Here is a 12,593-nt window from a genome sequence, read left to right on the forward strand (position 1 = left end):
GTGAACTATAAATATATACATGATACCTTGAACGAATATATATTGAATTAAATGAAATGCAAGGAATAAATGGCAACATATTATTGTTCTATTTTACGAGTGGTAAGTTGTAATTAGGACTTGATATCTTGTTAAACTCCAGTGCATATCTAAGCTTGTGCTCTCATAATTTGACTTTGATTTATACTTTGATAGATAGTTAGTTGTAAACTAATATCGATATTAAACATGACACAATATATGTATGAACTTAACTATTTGACTTTGATTATGACATGCTGAAGTACATTGAAGTACTTGAGATTGTATTATTGTATTATGATGATGTTTAGTCATTTGATTGTAATGTGTTTTGATGAATTATTAATAAAAAATAATGCCTTACTAATAGTGTCAGATACAGCATGGGTATAGTTGGCATGCCATAGAGTCCGTTTGATAGGTGGGAGATCCAAGACTTAAGTGTGTGTTATATTTGATCCAGCGCTTAATGCGTGTTACAATTCGATAATTCTTTAATTCCTTGAGGGTCGAGAACGTATTACCAGCTCAATTCCCTGATGGTATAACTGTATTTTGGTGTGTTTGGTGGGATCGATGCATTTATGTCTTTAGTACGTATATTGGTATGTTGGTGGATTGATTCGTGTATTCGTCCTTAAATCCGAGTCAGTTAATAAGAGTTGAACTAATAAAATTAACGTGATGTGTAAATAATATTCAATTATGTTTATATTATGATTATTGAGATTGAATTATGTTATGTGTAATGAGATGTTAATTTCTTGAGGATGCATTGATCCTTTATTTATTTTGAACACATTAGGGACAATGTGCTAAATAAGGTATAGGACAGAATTTTTAGGAATTTTTAATTTTTTTGTTAGTTTTTTATTTTAAATAATTTTTAGAGTTAATTTTTTTATGTTTTGTGTGTGCTTGAGCTTATAGAAATACAAGTGATTGATTAGGATCATGTATATAGGATGTTTGTTTAAACCGTAAATCTAGCCTGAAAATAAATGATTTTAGGTTATTTGCATTTAGAGTAGTTAGTTCAATTTGTTAAACTATAAGTAGGAAAAAAAATTTAAATATGCCAAATGACATAGGTAGTTATGTGTAGGTATTTATGTTTGTTGAATAATAGGTCGTTCAAATTCGAATCCTCAATAATTAAATCCATAATTATTGAAATGGTATAGTATAATAAGTATAAATCCTTTCAAGTATGTGTCTTAAAAAATGAATGTGTAAAGAAAAACATTGTGAGGGTTAAAAGTAAAGCGAGTGTGATAAAAGCATAAAACGAATAAAAGCCAATAGAGTGAAAGTAATCACGGTGATTAAATTGAAATATATAAGAAATTGAGAAAAATATCACTCATATTGGTACAAATACTCGTAAATTGCTTGTACTTGTAAATACTGTATAAAAGTTCAAAATATGGATAAAATAAATTAAGTAATTAGATTTTGAACTACATGTATTCTTCAATCGTAAGTATTATACTCATATATAACTTTTGATGGATTCAATATTTAACACACTTTGACTTGTTTGATGTGTAATAACTTGAACTATCATGTTTGAATGTGAAATTTTTAAGTTGTTTAAACATCTAACTAGAGTTATGTGTTTAGCAAATTTTCCTATTGTCATCGTTCTGATCCAATCTCGTGTACCAAGTATGCTCAAGTACTTTAGTTTTAGTTGTGTGTTTTCTTTTCATTTTCTTTTTAGTTTTTTTTTTCGTTTGCTTGAGGATATGCAACGACTTAAGTGTAGGGTATCTGATCTACACAAATTGTTGTGGCAAATTAAGTACTTTTTGGCACTTAACGAGCTTGTTTTCTAGTCATTTTAATATATTTATTGCATTTCACATTTCTTAGTTTAGATTCAAATTGTTGCAAAATAAGCATTTTTATGCATTATTTCGAGTTAGTTGACCTATTGTGCCAATACTGACCTTAAGGTGGTTTTAACACTTTAATTGAGTGTGCAAGATACTCATTTTTAGGCCCAAAAGTATCAGGAATGACAGTCGAGTCACAACATAGGTGCAACGATAGGCAAAAAGTAAGGAGGGTGTTTCCATTCGCACAACTCATATTTTATGTGATTAAGGCTTGTATCTAACCTAATTAAGGCTGATAAACTCTGTGTATAAATAGTTAAGTTGAGGCAAAGCTTGGGGAGATTTTTGCCAAGTTGTTTTAGGGTTTTAGTTAGTCGTTTAGGATTTTTATTTAGTTTTAGTTTATTTTCAAAAAACAATTTATTTTCTTGTTCTTCCAAGTCTTCGTTATTAAGTATTTTAGTAATTTTCTTTTGCTTCTTATTCACAACCGATAATATCTTGATCATTGTTAAATGATTTCGTAATTTTGAACGCATCAAGTTCATCAAATGGACAATTTCTATTTCTTTCTCTTTTACGTCGATGATTGTTAAGTCGATGAGTGGCTAGATCTTCAAGGAGATTAACGAGCGAATATGTGAGTGATTAATGAAGGAATTAGGGTTTTCAAATGGACTTAGTTGGTATAAATTCATGTGTGTTTAAACCCTAGAATTGATAACCCTAGGAAGTAATCTAGGATAAACGAGGTGAGAGATAAATTTACCAAGTAAATTGTGGATTTATCCCGGTCAGGAAAGTGAGGTTGAGAGATAAGTGTGTATTGGTAGTTTAGTTAAGTAGTAGAGGCTGAAAGGTAATAGTGGTTAATTAATATCTAATTCCCTAATAAAATCTAAATTCTGAAGGTAATTGCAACCACTAAAACGAGTTAATCTTCTTCCTGTTAATTGAGAGATTTTTGTTTGTTAACTTTGTTTTAGTAGTTTAGCTTTTATTTTATAATCTTAACCCTTAATTTTAATTATTGTAATATAATTTTTGGTGATTACTGTTTAGACCTGCTAGTGTAGATAATATATTTAGATTTAATTCAACGTCCTTTAAGTACGATTCTCGGACTATTTCCTTGTGTTCCGTTATAACACAAAACTATATTACAATTTGACATGTTCATTTGTAGATACCACATAGATTTTGTATATTTTTATTTGCACGATTTTTACTCTAAACGTTCACAAGTTTGGAGGCGGTCACTTCGACAATGTAATGTGATGTCATGAATTTTGATTTGATGATTAGGTTGAATATGAGGTGTCACAAACATTCTTTAATTGAGATTGCCATACTTGTTTTTATTTTAAACTTCAATGTTTATTTAAATGTTTGTTGGACTTGCTTTGGAAATGAATGGGGAAACTTGCATTCAAATCTGTTGTCCAGATCAGGTGTAGAGTGTTACATTTCTACTTTCTTTTAGTGTTGGCATATTCTATTTGAAAATTTCCAAACCCTATACACTTATAGCATTGCACTTCCTTCTTATTAGTTTAAAAGTTGTCATCCTTTGATTGCATCTTTTTATTGCTACCACTGAATCCAAAATCACCATTTGGTCTCCTTTTTTAGAACTTTTTCAAGGCTTTGTTGAGATTCTTAAAAAGTAAGGCTATTTGTTTATTAATTTCATTAACAACTCCTCCATTTTTTTTTAGTTTGAATAGCTTGTTGAACATTGAAAGTAATGTTCTTTTCTAGTCGTAACTTGTCACGTTTAATCTCTTCCAAATTAATTCAAAATCTCAAATAGAATTTATTAGCTCATTTAGCTTGAGAGTGGTGATGTTTTTTACCTTTTTAATTGCTATAACTTTGATGGTAACTCGTTTTGATAAGGACCTCAAAAATTTTTCACACCAATGTTGCCTCAAAAAATGTTCATCAAGACAATAAGCTTCATTATAAATGTCACGTAACCTAACATAGAATTTAGAAAGATTTTCCTCTTCATTCATTTTCAAATTTTCAAACCTAGTAATTAAGATCAGTAGGTTTGGCATCCACATGACTACATTCCCTTCATGCTACTTTTGCAAAATGATCCAAGCCTCCTTAACTGACTCACAAATGGAAATAACATTAAACTGTTCTATGTTAACACTATTAAAAATAGCATATAAAGCTTTGGGCTTCCCATTAGTTGTCATTTTTTCATTGGGAATATATTTGTTTTTCTTTTTGAAACAAGTGTTACAATCAACATCTGTAACTGCTGGTCAAGTTCATCCCTCTTCAACAACTTCTTATGCAGCTTCATCAATTGACATGATAAAAACCTTTTTACGGGCTTTTCAATACGCATAATTCGATGAGCCAACAAACAAAGGGGCTTTAAAAATAAAATTGTCTTCTTTCATAAACTCCATGATTGCAAAATCGAGCACAAGATTTTCAAGTATGTTTGAAGTCAAAGTTATTATACCAATTGAAAATGCTCTCACTTTATTGTTTATTCTAATTGGTTGTCTTAAATAAAGTTCCAACACAAATTAGAGCTATGTAGTATAACATAGAAATTGTAATAGAATAATGCAAAGGAACAAATGAAACATAAGATTTGTTAATGCAATTTGAATAATGATCCTTCTCTACACAGCCTTGCTCAATGTGAATAGTTTTTATTTAATAATGTATCTAGCATACTATTAATTAAAATTCAATCTACCCTTACAATATGAGATAATTATAACCTCAACAAAAAAAATCTCAATTGCTACAATCACTCACCCCAAACACTTTACTTGCAAACATGGTGAAATAGTGAAATAGATTTGAAATAGTGAAACAAACACACACAAGCACTTCAACTTTACAAAAAAAAATTATTTTAATAATTTATTTAATTTTTCTCTTTTAACTTTTAAATTAGCATCTTTGTCAAAATAACTCAAAATAGATAAAAAAAATAATGTTTCGACGTAATAACATGTGTATTCTATTTAATTAATTTTAAAAAATTCTAAAAATATAGAATATTATTATAATTTTATTATTAAATAAATTTTATAAATTTTATGTTTTTAATAATTTTAATTTTTTAAAATTTTAATTTTAATTTTAAAAGAATAATTAATTGTTGAATACCACCTATTCACCGTAATAAGGTTAATAAATAACTTTTACCTTTGGGAGTTGATTTGATATTGGATGAAAGTAAAGAAAAGCTTAAATAAATAACTAAAATGATTTTTTTAATTATGGACTATAGAGACAAGTAAATCATTTATGAAAAAAAAAAAACTCGCCCAGAGACGCTCTTGAATCTCAACTTTCTTTTTTTTTTTTTTTTTTTAATGAAGAAACATGGAGGACCTGTGGTTGACACATTATAAAAGGGAATCATGGAGGTTTGAGGGTTTACGAAGGCTCATTAGTTTAAGAATGAGGCATTGCTCTCAGGGGAGGTGGCTGGTTCTATAAAGGTTGGTTGCTCCCCTCCTCTGATCGATAGCGAAGCCTATGATTTCACTCAACATATACCTTCATCTACAACAATAGCCCATTGATTGTGTACTAAAATCATCCATTTCAACACGCCCGCCATCTTCCATCATCATCGCCACCATCGTCGTTATCTTCTGCTTCTCAGTCTCTGCTATACTGTTTCTTTTCTACTTCTTTTTCTTCTCCTTCTCTCGAAAACCCCTCATCTCAACGAGGCAATGATGATTTTTTTCTTTGTGGGGTTATTAAATTCAGATTTTTGAAGAAAAAAAGGCCGTAGCTTGGCGGGGCAACTCTGGTTTTTGTTGCAGCCACCGGCTTTATTTCTTATCTGAAAAAAGGCGAATCTGAGCCTCCCCTGCCCCCTCCCCCCTCCCCCCTCCCCCCTCCCATTTTTCTCTTTTTATTATAACCTTGTTTTCATTTGAAAGTTTAATTTTTTTTTTATTGTGAGGTCAGTTGGGTGATTTGGGGTTTGCAGCAGAATTGGGGAATTTCTCTGGCTAGATCATGCTCTGCAGAATTGAAAGCATATCTTAATGATATGTTATTTATTTTCATTTGAAAGTTGAAAAATTTATTGCGAATCAGTTGGATGGTTTTGGGTCTGCTCTAGAATTTGAATTTCTCTGGCTAAAATGCATGAACCTTTTACAGTATGATTCTTACTTACCCTACCAAAAAAAAGGTTCCAGAGGCTTTTGTTCAGTCATTTTGGGTTATTTGTTCAGTTTGGCTTGTTTCGGGTTTGTTGACTAGTGTTGTTAAATTGGATTTAAGTTCGAAGATCTAATTAAATCTATGGAACTGAGCTCTTTCTGTGCGCAAGGGCTCTATTGATATTACTTAAAGGGAAAATGGCAGTTTTAGGTCCATTTTTTTATGCATATGACGGAGGCAAGTAACTAAGTTCAGATATTTGATAAGCTTTCTGGATTTTAGGGCAAACTGAAGATGCGACAAGGTTTCATAGTTCGAAAGAACTGTGGTTTGCCTTTTTTTTCCCCAATGATTTTGGTCCTGAAATGACTATTGAGTTACCGCAGCTTGTAATATATAATATAGATGCATACACGTGTGTGTGTGTGTGTGTGTCTGTGTGTGTATGCATATTTCTTTTCCTTTGGACTTGATATTGTGCCTTCTTATATGTTATGAGAATGTGAACTTGTAGTCATGACTCATGAGCTTGCATGCAGAATCTGTAGCACATTGTGCTGTTGTTTCCTTGTTTGGTACCCTGTACTTTTGGTCATATGTGTGATTGCTTATCCATTTGCAGGGTTGGGCTAATCTGTCAATCTCTGGTTAGAAGTTTATTCTGTCTGACTTATTTCTTTGTATTCATCTTTTTAATGACAATCGAAACCTTCGGCAGGATCATGAGATGGAGAAGCAATTTCATGGAATTCGGATTTGAAGTTGGGAAGAGGCTGGTGCGGAAGAGCACACCCCCGAGGGTGGGAGTCAGGCTCATTAAAGTTGTTGATTGAGCAGTTTTGTTGGGGCAAAAAGCCCTCAAATCTCCCACTTTTTCCATTTGTAGTTGCCTTAATTCCTTAAATGATACAATCATGTAATGAATTTTCACCTGTGAACTTTCTTTGTGGACCTCTTACTCTATAATATCATCCCAAGTTACTCTAAGTTCGTAATCTACGAAATATATATATATTCATGTCATGTTCTGTTCTGTTATCTTTACCACGAAGGCATTCATCAGATATGAGGTCAATTTTATGCCATTCTCTTTGTTCCATATGTATAATATTGCCATAACACATAACAATAGCCTTCTATCCTAAGAAGGACATATACATATTTTTTGGTCAAGTGACTCTAAGCTTGTAAAGTGCACCAGAACTAGCTTAATCCACGTATTTTTCCATTTTTCTTTGATCTGAATGTTGATAGTTTTTACATGGATCACTTTGTATCGCCAGTCATGCATGAAACTCAGACCAAGTATATATAAATTTTGTATATGATCTTTGGGATACTCTGATGGAACACTTTTTGAGTCCTAGAATTCCCCCTACATATCTATGATATCTATCATTTTCCAATCTCAGGGAAAGAGATTAAGCTGCAAAATGTACCTTCGGGTTGCCGTATACACCGTGAAGCAGGCTATCAAGAGGATCGATTCTTGGGAACAATGCAACAGCCCTTTTTCAAAGCAGCCACCCTTTTCTTGAATCTCAAGCATTTGTCGTGTTTTGGTTCTGTAATACTGGGGTTAGGAGTAAGTTGTTTTGATCTTCTGATGGAATTCATCTCCATTGCGTTTATGAACTGATTTAGGTGCTGAATGTATTCCGGATATGATTCCAGATTGCAATGGCCGCCTCCCTTCACCCATAAAGGCTCGTACTTTTCCTTCGAAAGTTCCCATAATCGCTTCCCATGAGACCAATCAACGGTCTCGTCGTTTGTACCCTGCAACCGTTAATTGACAAGCATGCATCAAGATATGCACGAGGAATAAACCGAAAAACACCTCGGTTCAAATGCAAATCAACATTAAATTCACCTACTTGATGATATATGGTATCTAGGAGGATTAGATCTAACACGGCGTATCTTATTTCAGTATATTGATAGAAAAGTTGTACGGAGGAAAATATACTTACATGCATAACTAGAACCGGAGAAGTGACCCGCCGTATTTTGTCTATATTCTGCAAATATTTGGAGAGAACTTACTTGCTGCGAATCGAAATACTTTGAAGTTTGAAGTAGAATGATAGATTTTTCATGTGCAGGACCAAAAATCAAACTTACTTTAAATATATCAAACCAAAATGTCATCTTAACAGGATACAAGACTCGAATGCCGGAAAGGATAGCACTATGAAGAACGACTCCTCGTAGTTTTGGTAAACGAGCAGCCAAGTGTAGAGTTGGTCCACTTCCGACGGATTGGCCGTAAAGTATTAAGTCTTCCTGCTTAACCCCGTATTCCTTCTGCAAACAATTGTACACTGCCTCTATGTCATAATATGTGTTGAGCTCAGTCGGCTATTGCAATAGCAGGAAAAAGAAAACAAGCAACTTATCAGGTGTCAAAATTTAGTCACAAGGGTAAATATATAATACATTTACAAGCAGTTTGAGAGTTAAATCCAAAACTGAAATACAAGAAAATAAAAAATGCATTGATCCTTTTTACCTTGCCAGATGATGCTCCATAGCCTGAATAGTCATAACTGCATGCAAAAAAAGATGTGTTTAGAAATGAAGTTTCCAAAGTCAATTATAATAACAACAAAGTTTGCATTTGATAGGTTATGCCCTGTAAAAACCATTTTAGCTATGATTTGGATGGAAAAAGAGAACTGTTTATTTCAGCCTTTTACATGCAATTCAATAGATAAAAATTACGAAACAACCGAAGTTTTCCAAGATTCATTTTCCCTTTTTGGGGGTAAAAATGACATGGATGAATTAATGCACAGGTGCAATGGAGATGAAGCTATTTCATGAAAGCATTGAATGGCATATGTATGTATGTATATTGTTATACCTACACTCAATGACCTCGCCTCACTTCCTGTCAACCTCGCTGACCAGAGCCACGATTTAGAGTCACAATGTGAGCTAAGAACACCAGCAAGCCCTAAACCTTGCGACCCAAGACCTTGAAAACGCACACCATAGGAATAATATCTTGTACATGCCTTTTCGTATGATACCATATATTTGTGTTTTGACATGATAATCCATACCTACTAGAACAGGACATCAAGGAGTTGGCTGAATTTCAGGGAGTACGGGGCTAATATAAGAGCAACACATGACATTCGAGGAATCATCAAAGGCATTCCTTTTAAGATCCATGGACATCAAAACAAGGGACTAGTTCTCTCTCCTTTCACACTCTAAGCTATTTTTATTTCTTCTCTTGAATCTCGATTCCCTCAAAGGATCCCTATTCCAATCATACTCAATCACTTATGGCTCTCCATCCATCGGGAGCATTGTCACACACCTCTGTAAGCCAAGTAGTGTAACAACGTTTGTGTATATGTATATAGGGCTCATTTCAAACATTGGTAAAGTTGAAGGGTTCACGAATATGCAAACACGATAAAAAAACAATAGAGACATTAAACCTAAAAACACAAACTTTGGAAAGGAAATGAAAAATGAAAGAGAAACCAATATCAAAATCAATATCCCAAATTAAAGATTCAAAATTCAAGAAAACTATAGAAGGAGATGAAAATAAAAAAATCCCAAATCAAGAAAAAAGGGATACCTCATAATATTGACCCTAAGGTGGGCTCTGAGTTCATAAAACAATTCATGCATTTGGCCAATATCAGCAGCATTGGCATGGGAATACAAAAGGGTGAACCTGGCAAAAGGGTGTCTCCAAAACGTGGCCACGATCTTGTTCCCACCTTTGGTGTCGATTAAATTGACATCCATGTTTTTGTCAGCCGTCACCCCCGGCATGACCAGCTTCCCATTTTCTTCCCTGCAAACTTTATACGTCGGTGGGTCTGGTGGGAAAAATGCAAGCTTTGCAGCCACATTCGACGTTACGTTCCCCATTTTCTTCTACAACACACGCATTATCAAATTGAGAAGAAAACTTTTCTAATAAATAAAACAAAACCGGTTTTTTATTTTCATATATGAAGCTGGACAACAACACATGCAATGAACATATTGGCAGAAGTACTTTTTTTTCCCTCCCTGTTTACCCTTTTCTTTTTTCTCAAATGCTTTGGTTAAAGGATAATGATTTTTGGTCTTTAAATTTTCTGTTAGTGATGGAGTTGTTTTCGGGTATTGGTCATAACTGGTGCTTCTTCTTCTTCTTTTTTTTTTTTTTCTTTTTTTTTTTTCCTTATGGGTTTTGTTTGTTTAATATATATATATATATATATATATATATCCAAAATACATATTTTTGGTTAAATTATCCCTATATTCTTTCTAACATTTGAAATTTAGTTCCTACTTTTATTTCTTATAGTGTTTGATAACTGAAATTTAGATTTCAAAATTTTAACTTTGAAATTTATAACTTACGAATTTATTATTTTATAATTTTTATTTTGAAAATTAAAATTTTTATTTAATCCAAATTTACTGTTTGGATAATTTAAATATAAATTTAGATTTCAATTAATTCTAATCTTTAACATCATTTTTAAAAAAAAGTAATTAGTTAAGAGGATGATGGGCATCGAAACCGCTAAATATAAATTCTTACGATAAAATAACAGTAATTAGCAATATAGAACAGTATGGTCAAATTCACATGGCCGATCCCAATATCACCTGCAAATCGACCCTTGTAGAATTTCCAACCACATGGCACGTACCTGTAATTTAAGACTTTGATAACCTTACGATCTGAAAAGTCCAACTTGAATTAACGGCCTCAACCGTGTGGATCATTTAAATCCGATCACACTTTTAATACTAAAATTTAACTAAATTTTTCGTAAATATTATCACTAAATAATTCTAGATATTATCACTAAATAATTTAAAATTTGAAAACCAAATTTAAACTAGAGATTAAATTTAAACTAATTGCAAATTTGTAACAATATAAAAAATCATTCAATCTTTATTCAAACGCTTTTTTTAAAAAAAATCTTCAACCATTCAATCTTTATCCAGTCATCCTTAAATCTTCAATCTTTCAATCAAGCCCTCCTCTTTACTCTTTGTTCCAATTTAACCCCTTTTTGTTAGAGTTTGAATTCAACACACAACTTTATTCCTGATAAGAAAAATCCAAATTTAATAGCATTTTATTCGATAATTCGCCAAAAATAAATATATTAAAAATATGAATTTATCTTGCTATCAGAGGACTTTGATTATTGTTGTTTGAACTGGACTAGACCATTTATTCAAATCAAGAATTGATTAGAGTATCGGTTTGAAGAAAGACATTAGACCAATTGACTCTGGAACTGGTACGGACCGATTGATTGAATAATTGAATTGGTTGAACCAAGTTTTTTTATGAATTTTTTAATGATTTATTCAATAGAATTAGATAGATTAGTCAAACCCATCGTACCAAACAAACCGATAGAATGATCGAATCTATTGGAACAACAAACTAGTTGCCTAATTATGGAAATTACGAAAACTATAAATTAAAAGTCAGGGGTTTACAAATTAAAAATGTGGAAATTACAGTATAAATGATTTTTAAATATTTATATTGTATCAAATTAAATACATGAAGCTTTATCACTATTTTCAAGACTGGACAGGCCAATCAGACCAATTGGATCTAGAATTGGTCAGGATACCAGTCTAGAATAAAAGGCCAAATTTGTTGACTTGTGAATCGGTTGAACCTATCAGACTGGCTAAACCGATGGTTGGACTAATTTTTATCTATTTTTATTTTTAATAATTTACTTAATTGAACCGATTGGATCGATTGAACCAATTGAACCAAAACCGGTGGTCTAGCCGATTCGCCTATCAATCTAATTTTTAAAATCTTGAGTTTCATTGATGATATATTATAAGTAAAATTATCTTCTTCCTTTTTTTTTTTTGCATTCTAAAAGAAGTATGAAAGAAAAGAGAACAAAAAAAAAAGAAAAAGAAAAGAGAACAAATAAATTCTCATATTTTTAATTAATTTTAAATTTTGAAAATTTTAAATTTTAAAATAAATTTTGAATTTCAAAATTGAACTCTTATAAAATTGGACTTGAATTTACCCGAATTCAAATCCAACTTTTTATTTGTTTTCTAAACAAAGAAATTTGATTTCAAATTTTTTGACCCAAATTCATGTATCCAAACAGGCATCAAGGACGGTCCTTCAACTTTTTTTTATTATCTAAAAATACAAGGTACAATTGTTAACACCCTTAAACTTCGGTGTTCATCCACAACTTACTTTGTGGGTTTGAGTTGTGGTGTAGGTGACAGTGATTTGTTCTTATTGAGGGTGTATGAGTTGTATAAAAATGTTAATGCCATTAAATTGTTTTTGGTAAATTTATGTTTATTATAAAGTTGCTTTTAATTACATACTACTAAGTATGTATTTCTTTTCATTTTAAAATATCACACTAATAAATTTAACAAAAAATTAATGGTGTTACCAATTAAACTTGTTTTTAAAATTTAAAAATAAAAATATTAAATCCTAAAAATAAAAATATAGAGATTAAATTTCAAATTTATAAAAACATAAAAACTTATAACATACTTTAACTTTTTTAA

General features: G+C 31.6%; 1 protein-coding gene and 1 long non-coding RNA gene across 2 annotated transcripts; one reads left to right on the forward strand and one right to left on the reverse strand.

Annotated features, from left to right (window-relative positions):
- The first annotated feature begins 5,070 nt into the window (after positions 1-5,070).
- On the forward strand, positions 5,071-8,127 carry LOC128294056 (uncharacterized). The gene is made up of 2 exons (XR_008284252.1): positions 5,071-7,614; positions 7,704-8,127. It is a non-coding gene; the product is annotated as an uncharacterized LOC128294056 (long non-coding RNA).
- LOC108486419 (uncharacterized) lies at positions 7,724-10,212 on the reverse strand. The gene is made up of 5 exons (XM_017790473.2): positions 9,631-10,212; positions 8,542-8,578; positions 8,154-8,390; positions 7,995-8,050; positions 7,724-7,796 (listed from the first exon to the last, which is right to left on the reverse strand). The coding sequence occupies exons 1-5, from the start codon at positions 9,927-9,929 to the stop codon at positions 7,724-7,726; spliced, it is 702 nt and encodes a 233-aa protein (XP_017645962.1). The 5' UTR covers positions 9,930-10,212.
- Positions 10,213-12,593: the final 2,381 nt, after the last annotated feature.

The sequence above is a fragment of the Gossypium arboreum genome, chromosome 6 (genome assembly GCF_025698485.1).
Source record: "Gossypium arboreum isolate Shixiya-1 chromosome 6, ASM2569848v2, whole genome shotgun sequence".
Classification (NCBI taxonomy): domain Eukaryota; kingdom Viridiplantae; phylum Streptophyta; class Magnoliopsida; order Malvales; family Malvaceae; genus Gossypium; species Gossypium arboreum.

Bases quoted from the DNA above. Each gene is read 5' to 3' on its own strand.
- LOC108486419 (XM_017790473.2), bottom strand. From the start codon at position 9,929: ATGGGGAACGTAACGTCGAATGTGGCTGCAAAGCTTGCATTTTTCCCA. The intron at 8,579-9,630 runs GTATCCCTTTTT...TTTTGCATGCAG, and splicing joins CTTAGGGTCAATATTATGAG to TTATGACTATTCAGGCTATG. The intron at 8,391-8,541 runs GTAAAAAGGATC...CTATTGCAATAG, and splicing joins ATGGAGCATCATCTGGCAAG to CCGACTGAGCTCAACACATA.